Here is a 19,636-nt window from a genome sequence, read left to right on the forward strand (position 1 = left end):
CTTGTTCTGCTGCCCTTCATTCCAAAGCTCTGATCTGCCTGTCCCACTCTTTCCACTGCCTCCTGCCAAGCTTTTTTACTATTATTTTCATTCCTCATTTCTTCCTGGCTCCTCTCTTGATCCTTCTTTGGAATATTATTGTTCCTCCAAACATTTCAGGGCTCTGGGACACCCAGAGTTGCCATCAGGGACTTTGTGGGTGTTACAGAGAGTTTCTTACCTGGCAGGGACTGCCTGGCTCCCCCTCTCCTTCCATCTCTTGGTGGGTTTTTTCCCCCCTATTTTCCATTTCCCCCTGTTTTCCATTTTTCCCCCTATTTTCCATTTTTCCTCTCTTTTCCATTTCCCCACATTTTCCCCTATTTTCCATTTTTCCCCAAATGAGACATTTTTGAGTCTCTTCCTGCTGTTGGGTGCAGCAGCAGGGTCATTAAGGACTGGACTTGTCTGTTCTTGAATGATTTTGCAGATAAATTCAGGGAATTCAGGGTAGAATTCCAGGATAATTACGTGTCAGGAGAAGTTTCTGGAGTTATTCCAGCCCTCCCACCACATCCAAGGGTTTCATCCACCAGCTCCCTTTGTTTCCATCTTCATCCTGCCCTGCACTGGAGCTCTGGAATAAATGGCACAGATGGGAATGTCTTGAACTCTGGAGTTTTTCACTTGCTTTTAGCTTGACCCCTTTGGGGGTTTTGTGCACAAATGGGATTTATTTTTACTGGAATGGTTTAGTGCCTGCAGGGATCACCTTGGAAGCACTGAAAGGATTTGGAATCATGGAATGGTTTGGGGTGGGAGGGAGCTCAAAGCCCATGCAGTGGGCAGGGATGGGGGACAGGGGGCACTGCCAGGGAGCAGGGGCAGCCCCAGCTGCTCTGGGAATCCCATCCCAGGGAGCAATTCCTTCCCAAAATCCCCTCCATCCCTGTCCTCTGCCAGTGGAAAACCTTGCCACAGCTGCAGGGTGTGCAGGAGCATCTCCAGCCTGTCCCAGCTGGGTGGGTGTCTGTCTGTCTGTCCCGCAGGGATTACATGGATCCTGTCCCAGCTATGTGTCTGTCTGTCTGTCTGTCCCGCAGGGATTCCATGGATCCTGTCCCAGCTGTGTGTCTGTCTGTCTGTCTGTCCCGCAGGGATTCCATGGATCCTGTCCCAGCTGTGTGTCTGTCTGTCTGTCTGTCCCGCAGGGATTACATGGATCCTGTCCCAGCTGTGTGTCTGTCTGTCCTGCAGGGATTCCATGGATCCTGTCCCAGCTGTGTGTCTGTCTGTCTGTCTGTCCCGCAGGGATTCCATGGATCCTGTCCCAGCTGTGTGTCTGTCTGTCTGTCTGTCCTGCAGGGATTCCATGGATCCTGTCCCAGCTGTGTGTCTGTCTGTCTGTCTGTCCCGCAGGGATTACATGGATCCTGTCCCAGCTGTGTGTCTGTCTGTCCTGCAGGGATTCCATGGATCCTGTCCCAGCTGTGTGTCTGTCTGTCTGTCTGTCGCGCAGGGATTCCATGGATCCTGTCCCAGCTGTGTGTCTGTCTGTCTGTCTGTCCTGCAGGGATTACATGGATCCTGTCCCAGCTGTGTGTCTGTCTGTCCCGCAGGGATTACATGGATCCTGTCCCAGCTGTGTGTCTGTCTGTCTGTCTGTCCCGCAGGGATTCCATGGATCCTGTCCCAGCTGTGTGTCTGTCTGTCTGTCTGTCCCGCAGGGATTACATGGACCGCCTCCTGGACGAGAGCGAGAGCGCCGCCTCCAGCCGGGCCCCGTCGCCGCCGCCCACGGCCTCCAACAGCAGCACCAGCCAGTCCGAGAGGGACGAGAGCGCCTCCGGCAGCGCCCCCAACGGTGAGAGGGCCCGGCTGCCCCCGGCACGGCCATCCCGGGCTGCTGTGGCCCTGCAGAGCCCATCCCTGCCCTGCCAGGGACACTTCCCACCATCCCAGGCTGCTGTGGCCCTGCAGAGCCCATCCTGCCCTGCCAGGGACTCCTGCCACCATCCCGGGCTGCTGTGGCCCTGCAGAGCCCATCCTGCCCTGCCAGGCACTCCTGCCCTGCCATCCTGGGCTGCTCTGGCCCTGCAGAGCCCATCCCTGCCCTGCCAGGGACTCCTGCCCTGCCATCCTGGGCTGCTCTGGCCCTGCAGAGCCCATCCCTGCCCTGCCAGGCACTCCTGCCACCATCCAGGGCTGCTGTGGCCCTGCAGAGCCCATCCCTGCCCTGCCAGGGACACTTCCCACCATCCAGGGCTGCTCTGGGCCTGCAGAGCCCATCCCTGCCCTGCCAGGCACTCCTGCCTCCATCCCGGGGTGCCCCGAGCCAGCCTCGGGCACTGCAGGCATGGAGCAGCCCCAGCTTCTCTGGCAGTTCCATCCCAGCCCCTCCCCACCCTCCCAGGCTGCTCCTGTTCCTCTCCCCCCATGTCCCATCTGTCCCTGGCCATTCCCTGTGTCCTGTCCCTCCATGCCTTGTCCCAAGTCACTCTCCTGGAGGCCCTTTAGGCCCAGGAAATGGCTCTGAGCTCTCCCAAAGCCTCCTCTTCTCCAGGTGAGCACCCCCAGAGACAAGCAGCCCATTTCAAGTTCAAACTGGTTTTTAAAGACCCCTCCATGTTTGCATTTGGGCAGGGGCCTTGTCTAGAAGATAAATCCCCCCTGGGATTTCCTGTGAACTGGGGTTTGTGAGTTCCTGTGTGCCCTGTGCAGAGGTGGAGCTCCAGTGCTGTGGGGAGTCCTGAGCTGGGCCCTGGGGAGCTCCAGGAGCTGCTCTGAGGGCTGGGAAGGGGGCTGGGAATGGGACAGGAGCCAGGGAGGAGAGCTGGGCTGAGGGAGGAGCTGGGGACTCACTCAGAGCCTGGAAATCTCCTGGAAGAGTGCCCAGGTGAGCAGAGCCCACCTGCAGCCCCTGCATCCTGGGATTCCAGGACATCTCTGTTCCTGTGAATCACTTCCATAAACTCCTTGTGCCTTTTGTATGCACATCAGTCACACAGTGAGGAGAAGGAGAAAACCACTGGATTTTTAATGAATTTGAGTTCAAACTCTGCTTTCCTGAGCCAGCCTAGGTGAGGAGAGCCCACCTGGGGCCCTGGGATTCCAGGACATTCTCTGTTCCTTTGAATCACTTCCCTGTGCCTTTTGTATGCACATCAGTCACACAGTGAGGAGAAGGAGAAAACCACTGGATTTTTAATGAATTTTGAGTTCAAACTCTGCTTTCCTGAGGCAGCCCAGGCAGCTGTGTGCTGCTGAGCCTTGCTGAAGGGGTTTCTCTCCCACCCAGGTGTCTCTGCCAACGGCCCAGGGGAGGTGCCAGGGAAGGAGGAGGCGAAGCTGGAGGGGCTGCACGTCAATGGACCCTGCAGTGGGAAGAAAACCCCGCACCCAGAGCTGGACACAAACGGCTTTGAACCCGAAAACCTCCCCAGTGACCCCAAACTGGCTCACCCAGCCTCGAGGAACGAGCCTGAGCTGGAGGAAAAGAGCGAGAGACCTCTGAAAAGAAGAAGAATTAACAGCAATGGGAAGGAGAGCCCGGGTGCTTCAGAGTTCTTCCAGGAAACCAACTCCCACGGGAAGCTGGAGGAGCTGGAAACTTTGGATGACTGAGTGCTGGGAGCTGATTTTATTCCTTGGAGTAAATTCTGGGTGTCTAAAATTTTCAGGGTTGATGGGTTACCTTCCAAAGTCCAGTTCCATAAACAATCTGAGATTTTTTTTGTTTTGTTTCCTGAGACCTTCTAGTCGGCTCTAAAGATCCGATGATTTGGTTTTCTTCAGTGCTGAAAAGCAGCAGGAGAATATTGAATTTCTCAGAGCTGGCAGCTGCAGTTCTGGGATAAAAGGCTCTTAAATATTTAAGGAACAAAGCAGTGAGTTGCTGCAAAAATATTCCCAGTCTAATACATTAAAGAATGTGTTAATACAGCATTTAATGTATTAAACAACATTTAATCAGTGTACAAGTGAACAAAGCATTTGGGGCTTTGCAGGAAGTTAAACTAAAACAGGAAAAGCCAAGACAGAGCAGACACAGAGACTTCCACTCCTGCTGGAGAGAGGAAAATGTCATCCCATCATTAAGGAACCCTCATGAATCCTGAAAGTTATGAGCACAACTATTTTTATATATAGAAGTTTTAAAAGGTAAATAAATAAACCAGGTCAGGTTTGTCTATGTAAAATTGTTGACATCAATGATGTCTTTCCATATTCTTTATCTGGGCTAAAGAAATACATTCTGTATTTTTCCAGATTTCTTTGTAGCCTTTGAAAGATTTTTACAGTACTTATGTCTTGACTGAACTGTCCTTTCTTAAAACAAAAGCTTGTATAATTTTCTTACCTTGTACAGTTGGTAAACTTTTATGAGAGAGTTGATACCCTGAGTCTAATGTCAGCTTCCTTTTATTTTGCTGAAGTCTTTTCTAAAAAAAAAACCAACAAAAAAAAAAACCCCAAACCAAATCAAACCAAATCAAACCAAACCAAACCAAACCAATGGAGTTAAAAATTAATCACCAACGTGTTAATTTTCTTCCCAGAAACTGGTAAATAATTAACATAAGAATGGTTAGGAGGCATTTGATTTTGGAAACGTGTTTTTTTTCTTGTTTTATGGCAGATAATGGTGTTTCAGTTTTTGTTAAGCATGCTGCTTGCATTGCACACATTTCCTTGCTTTCTTTCTCCCTTTGTTTGGAACTCAGAGAAATCTCCCAGCAGCCAAATTCTGGAGTTTACTGAACCTTCTGCAGGTTCAGCTGCTCCATCATCCCCTGGTTTGCTCCCAGGCTGCAGGGAGCACAGCAGGGCTGCAGTGAGGCTGGGCTGCCTGGGAATGCAGCTGGAATTCCTGAGCAGGAGCACCTGATGATCCCAAAGGTCTTTTCCAGCCTAGGAAACCCTGGCATTCTGTGTTGGTGCGCAGGGACACGCTCACCTGGACAAGGGAGAGCAGGAATTTCACATTGAGCTGGGGAGAACTCATTCCAGTGTGAGAACCAAAAATTCCTCATGAATAAATGGCAATAGGGTGGTGCTCACCCTGCCAGCAGCACCACTGAAGAGTTGTGGGTGTAGGATTTACATCCAGCAATCAGGAACGTTGGAAATCCCAATCCACTTTGGTTTTGTTTGGTTGTTTTCTTCAGCCCAGCTCCACTTCTGCTCTGTTCAAATCCGGGATAAAATTGTTCAATTGTACCCGTGCTGACCCTGTGTCCTCCTCCTCCTCCTCCCCACAGGTGTGCTGTTCATCCTTCACTGGTTATTTTCTCTGCAGGGTTATGCTCTTTATGGTTCCAGTTGAACTGAATGGTTTGAAATGGATGTTTCAACCCAAAGCCCAGTGCTGAGGGCTTGGGCTGATTTGGTTTCTTCTCCACTGAACTTCCCTTGGACTTTGTGATGAGGAATGAGCCAAGCCTCGGGATGAGGATGGGCTGTGGATGCAGAACCTTGGGGAATGATCAGCTCTGCCTGCCAGCCCTGCTCCTGGAGAGCCTCTGGGTGAGGTTCATTAATTAAGGCCTGTGTTAATTAAGGAATGCAGTGATTAATGCCTGAGGCAGAGGTTGCTGTTAACTCTCCCCTCAAGGACGGTTCCACACAAGCAGAATCCTATTTTCAGTTTTATTTTGATGCTCTTTGTTTTCGGTTGCAAGTTGGAAATACTTCCCAAAAATCCATAGGAAAGTTTCCAAATGAATTGTCTCAGGCTCGTGTGTGAAATCCAGCACTGTGTATATTTTCAGGAATGTTGCTTTGTTTTTTATCTTTCCTTATTTTTTTTTTTGTGATACTTAGAAGAGACCTGACATTCCATAATCCACTATGTAATGCTCAGCTAGACTTTAAGAATATTTAATTCTAATTTACCTTTTGTTTATGCTGGTGTTTTATACAATACTTTGTTCATGTTTCAAACTGCAGCCACTGTAACTCGATAAGTCATTGCACTACTAAAGCTATTGAAAATCCTGGAAATCTGCTAACTTTGCTTTCATTTTCCAAGCCTTCTGTACAGCTGGGAATCCAGTCCAACAGGAAATCCTTGGGCTTCCCAAAGGGTTCAATGTGCTATAAATTCCCCCCACACACACACACACACAAACCCCACAGATGAGTTGGATACATTTTTTCCACACAGTATTTTGCACTGTCGGTAATTCCCCTTCCCTGTCTGCAATTCTGGAAAAGCTTATTAAAATATTTTTAAACTTACTGTCTGTATCCAAAATTCCTGACTTTCCTTGCTCCAGAGGGGTGGAATATTCCCTCTCAGAGGATGGGAGATCAGTGACTCTGTTACTCTGCACTGAAACCCATGGAAACAAAACCCATTTTTCTGCATCAGCTCCCAGCTGTTCCCTTCATTCCCCATAATGTTTCCCAAATCCCTTCTCAAGGAATATTCAAAGCTGGAATGCCTCCCTCACCCTGCAGGGACTGGGGGCTGTGAGGAGCCCCCTAAATCCCTGATTTATCCACCCCAGCATTCCCATCGCCTTCAGCCAGGGAAGAGAGGGGTGAGGCAGCAGCACCTTTGGTTCATTGGTTTATTGGAAGCAAATACAAAAATACAGAGGCACATAAATCCTTTCTGCTCTCATTCCTCACATCCACAGCCTGCCATACATTCAGGTTTTCATCACTAAAATGCTCATTTTGTAAATAGATTCTCTATAGAAAACATTTGTTTTTTAGTCAATTAATAGCATAGAAAATACTGTTAGAGGAATTCTTGGCTTTCCCAGTGTTTAGGATCCAGCAGGATCCCAGCATGGACAAAAAAAGCTTTAAAAATCCTTCTCTGTTAGGACTGCAAATCTAGCCAGTAGATTCAAAAACAAACAGAAAATCATAAAAACCCCTCTGGCAGAATCACCCTGCTGGCTCTGAGCTCAGCACGGCACAGTCGGAGCACGCGGGGGAGAAAAAAGGGATTTGGGAATTGGGTTTGGGAATTGGGAATGCTGCAGCAAGGGACAGGAGCTGGGGGCAGGAGCCCCAGCAGCACTTGGGCACTGGGAACCAGGACAGGACCAGTACAGAACCAGAACAACCAGTACAGAACCAGTACAAAACCAGAACAACCAGTACAGAACCAGTACTGGGACCAGCAACCCCATCTGGGCTGGGACTGAGGGGTTTGTGCACACCAGGAAGGGTTTGTGACCCTCCCTCCCCCTGACAAAGCCAAGCTTTAATGGAATTTTGGAAGATAAAATAATCAGGGATTTCTTTTTTACTGTGCTCAGAGGGGGAATGTGCTGAGGGGCTGCTCCAGGACATCCCAACTGCCCTGCAGTGACCACAAAATCCCACAAAAAAAGGGGAATTGTGGCTCTGGAATTGCTCCAGGAGCGGGATGCTGGAGCAGGCAGCAGCTGACTCGCTCCACACCTTCCCCAGCACACCAGGCTGGAGCTGCACCCTCACAGAAAATCTCCTTCCCACCCAAAACCTTCCAGTAAACTCCACAAATGCAGCTTTGCCCAACAGCGGTTCCAGTTTAAGCAAATAGCTCCTAAAAAACCCCACTGTCAGTGTCTAGAGAAGCTGTTAGGGTACAAAAATCTCTCAATACATTATTTTACTAAAAGCTTTTTAACCAAGCTTAAAAACAATTCTTTTAAAACCAAAAGACAATCCAAGGAGACCTGGAAAGAGGTGCTGGGTAAGACAACCTTTAAAAATCACTGAACACTGCCCAGTGTTCTACAATTCCCATTCTTCTAGTGGCTCACAAACCCAGGGTGATTCATTCCATGGAAAACAAGAATTACGGGGCCCCCTGTACTTGCCAAAAAAAGAAGATTTAAGTCCTTGTGCCTCTTCCAGGGGTGGGAGCTGCAGATTCCCTGATGTGCTGTGCCAGGTGGGACAACCTTGGCTCTCCCGTGCTCCCAGCAGCTCCTCCCTGGCACCTTCCCAGTAAGGCAGCAGCTTTCCCAACCCCAGGCTGCTCCAAGGGAGGCTGCAGAGCTCAGCAGGGCAGGAAAGCCCTTCCTGCTGGGAATGTCACCCAGCCTCCGAAAGACTGAGGTGGATGCAGGGCTCCGAGAGAGCCAGGAGGGCAAACCCAGCTTGGAAAGTGGGTTAATGGACCAAACCAACAGAAAATCAACAGAAAACAGCTTCAAACTTCAGTCCAGAGAGCAGTGAACATCATCCAGGAGCTCTTGGCCCAGCCCAGGAGCAGCTCCCAGGGCATTGCCGTGTTCCAGAGGGAACAGGCTGGGCCCAGAGCCAGCCCCAGCCTCCCACCCCGCTGGGATCAGCAGATCCAGGGACCCCAGGGAGCAGATCCAGCCAGGAACACCCTGGCACACCCCGGGGCAGAGCTGCCAGCCCTGCCCTGCCCTGCCCTGCCCGTGCCCATCTCCACTGCCAGCCCTGCCTTGATTAGAAACCCGTTAATTCCTCCCGTTAATCAGGCTTAATTAGGCCCCTCCTTCCCCGCGCAGGCCGGGTGGGTGTTCCCAAGGGTTTGTGAAGGAAGGCAGCAATCTCAGCCGTGCTAATCAAGAGCACCCCCGGGCTCGCTGCCCGCATCGGGCGGGCAGGAGCGCTGAGCTCGGCTCCGGTGCAGCCCCGGCCCGCTCACACCGAGCTCTTGCCCCGCAGGTCCAGCTTGCTGCCGGCATCCGGCTCCTTGCTCAGCTGCTCCTCCGTGAAGGTGATGTAGGAGTACACCAGGCTCCCAGCAATACTGCAAGAGATTCGGGCAGCACGTGGGGAGCAGCTCCTGGAAGCTCACTCCCAGCTCCTGGAAGCTCACTCCCAGCTCCTGGAAGCTCACTCCCAGCTCCTGGAAGCTCCCAGCTCTCAAACACCCCCCCAGGGAAAGGCGCGGCACCAGGACCTGCTCCAGCAGAATTCCCAGCTCTCCTCCCAAACCCAGCGGCTTTGCTTCATTCCAGAGCTGTTCCGCCCCCAAAGGACAGGAGAGACTCCCACAACACAGCCCAGAAAGGAGACTTTTCCAATGATAAGAATAAATAAGATGAATCCCCAAATAATAATAAGAATAATAAGAAATAATCCCCAAATTCTTGAAATTGAAATAATCCCCCCCAAATAATAATGAAAACGAAATAATCCCCAAAATTCTTCTTTTGCTGCCTTAATTCCATGACTCTGCTTGGTAACTCAGGGAATGCTTCATTTTCCTGCTAAAATACCCCTGTGGGTTCTCCTGGCTTTAAAACAAACCAAGTTTGGGAACATCCCACAAAACCTAAGCACAAGGCACAAAACCCAAGCACAAGCACAAGAAGACCAAGTACAAAAACCCAAATCCATGGGGTTTTTTTTGGGGGGGGAAATCCATTAAATCTGTCAAATCGTTTCAGTTTCACCCCAGTTTTCAGTTGCAAGTCATAAATGAACCTCTGCTCTTACCTGATATTTAGACCAATGAAGTTCATCCATGTAAAAATATAATCTCCTCCAAAAAACATCCCAATATAGGTTATTAAAATATTCTGCAAAGGAACAAGATGGGAGGAACAAACAGCCTGAGACACGGGAATTGTATGGAAAAGGGAATTTATGGAAAAGGGAATGCAGGGGGTGGAACATGAGGAGTTAATGCAATTCCCAAGGGATAAGTGAGGGGTTTTTTGGGGAGCAGGGAATGCCACTCACCTTGATGCAGCCAACTATTGTAGTTGTAAGAGCAGAGTTGTACTGAGTGCAAAGAACCGTGGAATACATCAAAATAAACCTGTGGAAAAGAGCCACCATCAGGGACAGCCCCTTGGGAACCACCTCATCCCCCCACCCTGGCCTGGGAAGGGGTCCCTGCCCTTCAGGGAATGAGGGGAGCCTAAGGTGGCTCCCAACCCAAAGCATTCCAGGATTCCAGGGCCCATTCCCATCCTTTTTCCCCCCTTTTTCAGCTAAACGTGCACTGGAGGAGGGTGGGAGATAACCCCCACCCACCAGAGCTCTCAGGCATGGTCTCCCTAGCAGGACCGAGGACTTGTGATGGTTTTTAACACCACCAGGGCACCAGAATCCCCCTTTTCTGGGATGGAGGTGCCTCCCCTGCTCCCAGCCCAGTGCTTACCCCATGACACAGGAGAGCGTGAACTGCACGAGGAAGAAGGTGTCTGCCCAGCCCTGGTACTCCACTGCCTGCAGGAACAGCACCTTCAGAGCCCTGGCAATCACACCATTCCCAGCAGGACAAGGAACAGCCCCCCAGCATCAGCTGTCACCTCACAGCAGGAAAAACCAACCCCATCCCAAGCCTGGAATGACATCCCAAAGCTGGGGATCCCCCTTGGCAGCACCTCCAGCCTCAGCACTCAGCTCATTCCTCCTGGCAAAGGCAGGGGATGAGTGTGACAAGCCAGAGGGCTCAGGAGAGGCATCTCCCAGCTGGCTGCTCTCCAGAATTGGATCATTTTGGCTTTCACTCCCTGCAAACCACAACTCTCATCCCAAGGGAGCTGTGACCTGGAGATGCTGCTGAGGGTGGTGTGAGGCAGCCTGGATTTCAGGGAAGGGCTTTTCCCTGGGCTCCTGGGGTTTGGGGAGCACCTGGAGGGCTGGGTCCAGTGCCACAGAGAGTCCAGAGGGGCCAGCAAGGTCCTGCAGGGTCTGGAGCATCCCTGAGGACACTCAGGGCTCTCACCCAGGGGCCAGGTTCTGCCCAAGGAGCCCAGGGACAGGAACCCAGGCACACAGGGACACACAGGGGGGTCCCTCTGGATGTCTGCAGCACTGGGAGAGGGGCAAAGCTTGCCCAGGGAAGTGGGGGAGCCTCCACCCTTGGAAAGAGCCAAAATCCAGGTGGAATCTCACCTGCCCCAGAGGGACCAGGCAGCCTCAGCCACAGGGCAAGAGCTGCTCCCTCACCCCCCCAAGGTGGGCAGGGAATGCCAGAGCAGCCAGGGCTCCTGCCAGGCACCTGGGAATGTCCTTCCCCAGGGACACCCAATTCCAGCCCCGGGGGCCCCTCCTGCAGCTCCTGCATCCCCTTTTCCCAGGAACCCTGCACAGAGCAGGATGTGTTACCTGGGCTGCCTCCAGAGCAACCACAGGAATTCCCAGAGCCAGAGGCACAGGAGAGGCCCCCAGCCCCCCCTCCCAGCCCTTCCCAGCCCTTCCCAGGGGGTTCCTGGAGCTGGAGTTTCCTGGCAGCAGCCCCGGCACACAGCACATCTTTGTGCAGCCCAGAAAGGAGTTTATTCAGGGGAAAAGCAAATTTAAAAAAAGCCATTTCTCTCTCTGGGCTGAACAGAGGCTGCTCACAGCCACGTTTTCCTGCCCAGGCCCAGCTCCTGCTCCTAAATGAGCACTTTTATCCCAAATCCAGCCCTGGGAGCTGCTCTGGAGGGCGGGGCTGAGCCACCTTCACCCCTCCTGCCATCCCTGCTAAGCCCAGCTCATTATCCCTGGGCTTTAAGCTCCTAACGAGGACAAAGCCACCAGGCTGGGGGACAGAGAGGGTGGCAGAGCCACCCCCAGGGTGGGCAACACCCCCAGCCTTTGGGGGAAAGAATTTATCTGAATTCTCTGCACATGGAGGAGATCTCCAAAAAACAGGCAGGAAAAAGGAATTTGTTGCTCAGGAGAGCCAGCTGCACATCAATGAGTACAACAACAACACAAGCAAATAATAATAATAATAATAATAATAATAATAATAATAATAATAATAATAATAATAATAATAATATGTAATATTAGTAATAATTAATAAATTAATGTATACAGGACCACAGGTAAATAATTATAATAATAGTAATAATAAAGAATAATTTCATGTATATAGAACCATAGGTAAATTATTATTACTATCATTACTATTATTGCTATCATTATTGCTATTATTATTACTATTATTATTTTATTTATTAGTATTATTAATATTATTATCATCTCCAGGCACCACAAGCAAAGCAAACCCACACAGTAACTCCACAAAACTGCCCCAGCGAGAGGAGAAGGACAGGAAAAAAAAAGTTTGAAGAAACTCATTGATTCTAAAATTACTCAGCTTCTTTAAATAATATTTGTGTTTTCTCCTTGCTCTCCACTTCCCCATTCCTCAGGCATTACAAAAATGCCTGAATGGAGCAACTCTGTGGGTTTAAGTCCAATGTAGAAGTTGTGGCTCCTTTCTGCTGGGGTGGTTTTGGGGCACCCCCTTCCCCAGCTCCCCCATGTGACAGTGTTGCCACAGAGCCCAAGGACTTTGGGATGGATTTTGGGGTGGATTTTGGGGTGGATTTTGGGGTGGCTGTCCTACCTTCTGTGCATCTCCAGTGATGTAGGCAATGGCCAGGGTGGGCAGGATCATGAACAGTGCATTGTAGTAGAGCAGACCATACTTCCCCAGCTCCTGGAAATGGGAAACACCCAGGGGCTGGAGTGGGAACAGAAACTCCTGCTCACACTGCCACTGGGCCTGGAGCTCAGTCCAGGTGGGATTCCTCCAGACAGAGGAGCTGGAGGGTGGGAATGCTCATATCTCATGGAATTCCAGGCTGGTTTGGATTGGGAGGGAGCTTAAAGCTCATCCAGTCCCATGGGCAGGGACCTTCCACCATCCCAGGCTGCTCCGGCCTGGCCTTGGGCACTGCCAGGGATGCAGGGGCAGCCACAGCTGCTCTGGGAATTCCAGCCCAGCCAGGAATTCCTTCCCAATATCCCAATATCTCAATCTATTTCAGCTTCCAGCCACTCCCTGTGTCCTGTCCCTCCATCCCTCGTCCCCAGCCCCTCTCCAGCTCTGGACAGATTTTGGGAATGGGGTGGCTGTGCCTCCCCCTCTGCCCTCACAGAAACCAAAATCCCAACATCCCAGAGGAAGCCAGAGCTCATCCCACCTTGGAATCCAGCTTCTGTTTCACGTAGGCACCGTTTGCAGCTGTTAAGGCATCGTTGATGAGGATAAAAATGTATCCCTCCAGGTCGAATGCCAAGTCAGCACTGGGAGGGGGAAAATCAGGAGTTAAAGCTCTGGCTGTGCAGGGACAGCGCCTGGAAGGTCCCTTCCACCTTCTGTGGAGCCAGCAAGTTGGCAGGAAAAGTTCATCACGGGAGGAGGGGGTGGGATTTGGGTCAGGAGAACATTCCTTCCTACTGGAGAGCACGTCTGGCAGGGGGAAAGTCAGTGTGGAATCCCTGTGTTCTTGGGACACTCCAGGGAACTCCACTGCAATGGATATGGGAATGGGGACAGCTCACCTGGCAGCCACAAATGCACCAAAGATCATGGCAAATACTGTCATCTGAATGCTCCAGGAAAACTTCTTCCTGGAAAACAGAGGCAGCAGGACACGGCATCAGCCGCTGCTCAGCCCTTGGCAGCATCGGAGCAGGGAGCAGCTTTTCTTCCTGAGGAAAGGGGGAAAACCCCAAACCAAGCCCAACCCAACCAACCCCTGCAGGAGCAAACACACTTTAGACAATTATCTCTGTGATTTTTTAGAAGATAAAGAACTGAGCCTGGAGGAGCTGCAGCTCTGCCTGGGGCAGGGCAGGAGGGGCTCAGCCAGGCACGGAGCAGCTCCAGCCAGAGCTTTGGGATCCAGAGGGCTTTGGGATCCCTGCAGGAGCTGGGGCTGGCACAGCACCCCACACCTCCCAAAGGGGAGCAGCACATCCCTCTCTGCCAGCTCCCCCGGGATGGGATGGGATGGGATGGGATGGGATGGGATGGGATGGGATGGGATGGGATGGGATGGGATGGGATGGGATGGATCCGGCAGCTCCAAACCCGCCCCTTCCTCCTGGCCCCAAACCCGGCCCGGCAGCCCCAAACCTCCCGAGCCCGGCCCCAAACCCAGCCCCGGGGCTGGCAGCACTCACTTGAGCAGGAATCCCTCGGCAAACATCGTGAACAGGATGGAAAACCTCCGCAGCACCGTGAACATGGGCAGGCTGCGGGGAAGGGCAGCGCTGAGAGGCTGTGACCCCTTCCCCGAGCCCCAAACGGAGCAGGGGTATGGGATCAGAGCAGGGGTATGGGATCAGAGCAGGGATATGGGATCAGAATAGGGGTATGGGATCAGAGCAGGGATATGGGATCGGAGCAGGGGTATGGGATCGGAGCAGGGATATGGGATCAGAACAGGGGTATGAGATTGGAGAAAAGATATGGGATCAGAGCAGGGGTATGGGATCAGAATAGGGGTATGGGATTGGAGAAAGGATATGGGATTGGAGCAGGGATACAGGATGGGAGCAGGGATATGGGATTGGAGCAGGGCCATGGGATCAGAATAGGGACATGGGATGGGAGCAGGGATATGGGAGCAGAATAGGGATATGGGATGGGAGCAGGGAAATGGGAGCAGAATAGGGATATGGGATGGGAGCAGGGAAATGGGATTGGCCTGCCCCTGTCCTTAGGGGGGAATTCCCTTATGGGAATGGCACTGCTCCCACACCCCCTAGAACTGAGCCTGCGGGGATGGGGGACCCCAGGGACACCCCCAGACCTCACCCCGTGGTTAAGGGCCAGCCCCATGTCCCTCCCTGCCCGCGGGGAGCATTTGGGAACACGCACGTGGCACATCCCGGCGTGGGCAGGGAAGGAAGGGAGGAAGGGAAGAGCAGGGCCCCGAGCGGCTCCTCCTGCCCCAGCGCCCACAGCCCCGGGGCCCGCAGGGCTCCCTGGCAACCCTGGAAAGCCCCGAGGAACGGCCAAACCCTCCCCGGGCAGGAAACCCATCCATACTTCAGTTTCTTTGTGCTGAACAGTCCTGTGATCTGGTTCCCGAAGTACAGGAGAGGTAGAGGAAATGTCTGGAAAGGAGAGGGGAAAAAGGCTGTGGGAGCGAGCCGGGAGCTCCCCGAGCAGCCTCGGGAGATAAAAATAGAATGGAATTATTCCCACCCGCCATGGAAACCTTCACACTCACACTCATACTCACACAAACACTCACACACACAAACACTCACACAAACACACACTCACACAAACACTCACACACACACACACGTGTCCCGGAGCTCCAGGATCCCCGGAACGGGCACGGGCATCCCAAAGAGCCCCTGGTGGGACAGGGACCCCGGGGCTGGGGAAAGGAGCCCGGGGAGGGGATTTGGGTGCTTGGGAAGGGCATTGGGGTGCTGGGGAGGGGTCTCACCCGCCGGGGGATGTGTCTGTCCAGGTCAGGGAACTTGACCACCCGCAGCGCCTTCCCCGCCCAGAGCACGGCCACCGTGGCCACCATCTGCAAGAGAGCAGGGGTCACCCGCGGCCCCCAAAGCCCCAACACGGCGTGCGGGGACACCGCGGGGTCCCACTCACCTGGCCCAGCCCCACGCACAGCGAGGACGGGAACCTGCGGGAGGAGAGCACGGATCAGGGGGGTCCCGCACATGGCCCCACAGCCATGGGGACACCGCATGGGGACAGCCGGGGTCGGGGCGCGGACAGGACGGGGTGGGGGGCGGCAGCCCCAAAGCGGGGAAGGGGGGGGGTAAGGGCTGGGAAGGACCCGGGGCAGGGGGGGGTGACACAGGGGGGGACCCGAGCTCAGGGACCGGAGTGAATGGCGGGGTCCCGGTCCCCATCCCACGGGGGTGCCCACGCTGATCCCGGCGGGGTTATCCCGATCCCAGGGAGGTACCTCAATCCCAGGGTGGGGGGTCCCGATCCCGGGGGGATTCCCGATCCCAGGGTGAAGGGGGGGGGGGGGGGGGGGTCCCGATCCCGGGGTGGGGGTGGGGGGGGTCCCGATCCCGGGGCGCTATCCCGATCCCAGGGTGGGGGGGTCCCGATCGGGGAGGGAATTCCCGATCCCGGGAAGGGGAGGGGGGGTCCCGGCGGCGCGGCCGTACCCGTAGGAGGTGAGGACGCTCTTGTTGACGACGACGATGAGGAAGGAGCTGAGGCCGTAGAAGGCGGCGGCCAGCAGGCGCAGGCAGAGCGGCGGGGCCGCCATGCCCCGCTCCGCATCGCCGGGCGCGGGGGCTCCGGCGGGGGCTCCCCCCTCGGCCGCCCCCTCGGGCCCCCCCCCGGCCGCGGCCCCGGGGCGTCTGCGCGGCACCGACATGGCTGGGGCGGGGCGGGAGCGGCGGGAGCGCGCAGCCGCGGGGAGGGACCGGGACGGAGCGGGGAGGGAGCGGGGAGGGGCCTGGGACACGGGGGAGGCGGGGGGGGGAGATGGGACAGGGATGGGGACAGGGATGGGGACAGGGACGGGGAGATAGGGATGGGGAGATGGCACGGGGACAGGGATGGGGACGGGGATGGGGAGGTGGGGACAGGGATGGGGATGGGGACATGGCATAGGGATGGGGATAGGGATAGGGACAGGGATGGGGAGATAGGGATAGGGATGGGGAGATAGGGATAGGGATGGGGATAGGGATGGGGAGATGGCACAGGGATGGGGACAGGGATGGGGACAGGGATGGGAAGAGGGACAGGGATGGGGACAGGGATGGGGATAGGGATGGGGAGATAGGGATAGGGGTGGAGACATGGCACAGGGATGGGGACAGGGATGGCGATAGGGATGGGGAGATGGGGACAGGGATAGGGACACGGTATAGGGAATGGGACAGGGATGGGGACACGGCCTGGTGGGAAGACAGGGATGGGGACAGGGATGGGGCCATGGCACAGGCGACAGGGATAGGAACGTGGTACGGGGGGGGACAGCGATGGGGACATCGCACAGGGATTGGGGGACAGGGGTGGGGAACATCACACAGGGGGATGGGGGACATTGCACAGGGTGTATTTATGGGGGGACAGGGGGCTGGGATGGGGAACAGCGATGGGGTGGGATGGTGGCACAGGGGCAGGGATGGGGGCATCGATGGGGGGGGGGGATGTGATGGGGACTGGGATAGAACGGAGGGGTTGGGGCAGGGGGATTCTGCCAGGGGAAGGCACGGCACGGGAAATGCCTGGGGACACTGCAGGGAGGGGTGGGCAGGGCTCGGGGGCTGGTTTGGGAGCATTGATGGGGTGGGACTGGGCTGGTTTGGGGGCATTGATGGGGTGGGATGGGGCTGGTTTGGGGGCATTGATGGGGTGGGATGGGGCTGGTTTGGGGGCATTGATGGGGTGGGACTGGGCTGGTTTGGGAGCATTGATGGGGAGGGACGGGGCTGGTTTGGGGGCATTGATGGGGTGGGATGGGGCTGGTTTGGGAGCATTGATGGGGGGTGGGACGGGGCTGGTGCGGGGGCATTGATGGGGTGGGACGGGGCTGGTGCAGGGGCATTGATGGGGTGGGACGGGGCTGGTTTGGGGGCATTGATGGGGAGGGACAGGGCTGGTGCGGGGGCATTGATGGGGTGGGACGGGGTTTGGTTTGGGGGCATTGATGGGGTGGGACGGGGATGGTTTGGGAGCATTGATGGGGAGGGACGGGGCTGGTGCGGGGGCATTGATGGGGTGGGACGGGGCTGGTGCGGGGGCGCAGCAAGGGGGGCATCGCCCGGGGCTTTGGGGCGGGCAGCATCGGTGAGGGGAACCCCCCGGGCCTGGCGTGGGGGACATGAGCAGGAGGAGGGGGGGGTGGGTGAGGTCACACACGGGGTGGCACTGCCGGGGACACTGCAGGGACAAGGGGACACCAAACGCGGGCAGGGGACAGGGCAGAGCCGCGGGTCAGAGCTGGGCTGGCACCGCTGTCCCTGGCACGGCGGCCCCGGGGCCCTGCTCCCTGCCGGCTGCTGCCCTCGGCTGACCCCGCACGCAGGATTTTGGCAGCGGCCCTTCCCTTTCAGAGATTAAATCTTCCCCTCCGGGCTATGCTCTGCCAAGTGGAAAAATCCCAAAACAAGGCGGCTTGGAGCACGAAAACGCCCCCGCCCTGGGGACGCAGTGAGCAGATTGAGGGCTGGGGGACAGGGGTGACAGGCACGCCTCGGTGACACCGCGGGAACCCCAGCCCGACCCCTCCTGGGCACAGCTCCGTCCCCACAGCGTCCCGGAGCCCCCGGGGGGACAGGACACGGGCGGAGGGACAAAGCTGCAGCCTCGGGAGAGCTGCTCCGCTGGCGTGGGGGGAATGGGGCGGGCACGGGGATGAGGGGTCAGCTCAGCCTGGAAATGGCAGCAATTCCATCAATCCTTGGATCGTTCAGGTTGGAAAAGCCCTCAAAGCCCATCCAGCCCAACCGTTCCAGCACTGCTAAGGCCGCCCCTATCCCATGTGGCTTTTAAACCCCTCCAGGGCTGGTTTGGGATGAGGAGGGAAGGCAGCAGCGGGACATTCACTCCCGTGGCCAGGGCGGTGTTTACAGCCCCTTTTGGGAAGGGTTATTCCCCATTTTCCCGCTGCCAGGACCTGCCTGGGCACAGCCAGGGCCTGCAGGCTCGGCAGGGAAGCGGGGCACGGTGGCCCCGGGGCACGGCTCTGCTCGCCCCGGCACGCTGGGCTGGCCTGGCGCTCTCCCCCGGCGGGGAAAAGCCAACCCTGCCCCAGCTTTGCTTTCCCCGGCAAGGAGCAGGGGCTGTTCCCTGGCACGGCTCACAGGAAGGACAAACGGACTTTAAAGTCCGGGACCAACCTCCTCATATCTCGGGTGCCCTTTTACCCCAGCCAAAAATCACAGCTTTGACATTGGCATCACCTTCCTTGTTCCTGCAGCGAGCCCGGGGCTTGGACCTGGGAAGGGAACAGCGACTGCTCCAGCACGGAGAGGAACCCGATCCTGCCCGGAGCGCCGTGCCAGCAGCGCCCATTCCTGTCCCTCTGGCGTGTCCCTGTCCCCGGAACCCCCACCGGAGGGACAGGGGAGCCCCCGGGGGGACAGGGGAGCCCCCGGAGGGACAGGGGAGCCCCCGGGGGGACAGGGGAGGCCCCGGAGGGGACAGTGTCCTCAGCCCCGGCTGAGCTGCCACCGCGGCAGCTTTAAGATCAAATATCCGAGTGTCGCCTCTCAGCTGCCAGCAGGGCGAGAAGGGTCCGAGCCTGTGCCCCACCTGTGTCCCCCGGCCCGGGGGTGACACAAGGGCTCCGCTCTGGGCAGCAGAGCCGCGTCCTTCCCGACCTTTCCTTGCTCTGCCCGAGCGCACCAAGGATGACAAATGTTCCATCGATCCATTAATGATGTTTGCATCTCCCTGCCGACCCCGCGGGGGCTGCGGGCACGGCCCGGGCAGGGCAGGGGGTGGTGGCAGCAGCGGTGACAGTGACAGTGGCAGTGACAGGGGCTGTGCCGGGCTGATGCCATCGGCGGCGCGGGGAAAGCCCAGCACAGCCCCGGGGAGCGGGGCCGGGGCTCAGGGAGTGGCGCCCCAAAACCTGGGGGCTGCTGGGGGGCTGAGCCCGGCCCCGGGCCAGGCTGGGATCCCAAAGCAGCGTCCCAAGGCACCAAAGCACCGTCCCAAAGAACCAAAGCACCAAAGCACCGTCCCAAAGCACCAAAGCACCGTCCCAAAGCACCAAAACACCATCCCAAGGCACCGTCCCAAGGCACCGTCCCAAGGCACTGTCCCAAAGCACCATCCCAAGGCACCGTCCCAAAGCACCAAAGCACCGTCCCAAAGCACCGTCCTGGTTGTGCTGGAGGGGCTGTGGGGCCATGCCAGCCTCGGGAGGGACCCTCTGCAGGGCACCTGAATGCTGAAAGGTGCATTTCATTTCCACCTCTGGACAGAGGATCACACACTCCTGGAATGGTTTGGGGAGCACAAACCTCACCT

At 55.9% G+C, this 19,636-nt stretch overlaps 2 protein-coding genes across 4 annotated transcripts in view; one reads left to right on the forward strand and one right to left on the reverse strand.

Annotated features, from left to right (window-relative positions):
• Positions 1–6,219, forward strand: part of MIER1 (MIER1 transcriptional regulator) — a 41,755-nt gene extending 35,536 nt beyond the window's left edge. For all 3 annotated transcript variants that reach the window (XM_071436947.1, XM_071436948.1, XM_071436946.1), the window contains 2 exons: positions 1,707–1,843; positions 3,278–6,219. In XM_071436947.1, coding sequence (XP_071293048.1) covers positions 1,707–1,843; positions 3,278–3,603 — 463 coding nt within the window. In that variant the 3' untranslated portion in view covers positions 3,604–6,219. The remainder of the gene's footprint in view (positions 1–1,706; positions 1,844–3,277) is intronic.
• Positions 6,220–6,540: 321 nt separating this feature from the next.
• SLC35D1 (solute carrier family 35 member D1) lies at positions 6,541–16,049 on the reverse strand. The gene is made up of 12 exons (XM_071436949.1): positions 15,808–16,049; positions 15,275–15,308; positions 15,111–15,197; positions 14,699–14,766; positions 13,828–13,899; positions 13,204–13,272; positions 12,843–12,945; positions 12,263–12,355; positions 10,073–10,140; positions 9,649–9,727; positions 9,403–9,485; positions 6,541–8,710 (listed from the first exon to the last, which is right to left on the reverse strand). The coding sequence occupies exons 1-12, from the start codon at positions 16,020–16,022 to the stop codon at positions 8,602–8,604; spliced, it is 1,080 nt and encodes a 359-aa protein (XP_071293050.1). The 5' UTR covers positions 16,023–16,049; the 3' UTR covers positions 6,541–8,601.
• Positions 16,050–19,636: the final 3,587 nt, after the last annotated feature.

Source organism: Agelaius tricolor, unplaced genomic scaffold, assembly GCF_023055355.1.
Source record: "Agelaius tricolor isolate 1412-34295 unplaced genomic scaffold, bAgeTri1.0.p SCAF_11, whole genome shotgun sequence".
Lineage (NCBI taxonomy): Eukaryota > Metazoa > Chordata > Aves > Passeriformes > Icteridae > Agelaius > Agelaius tricolor.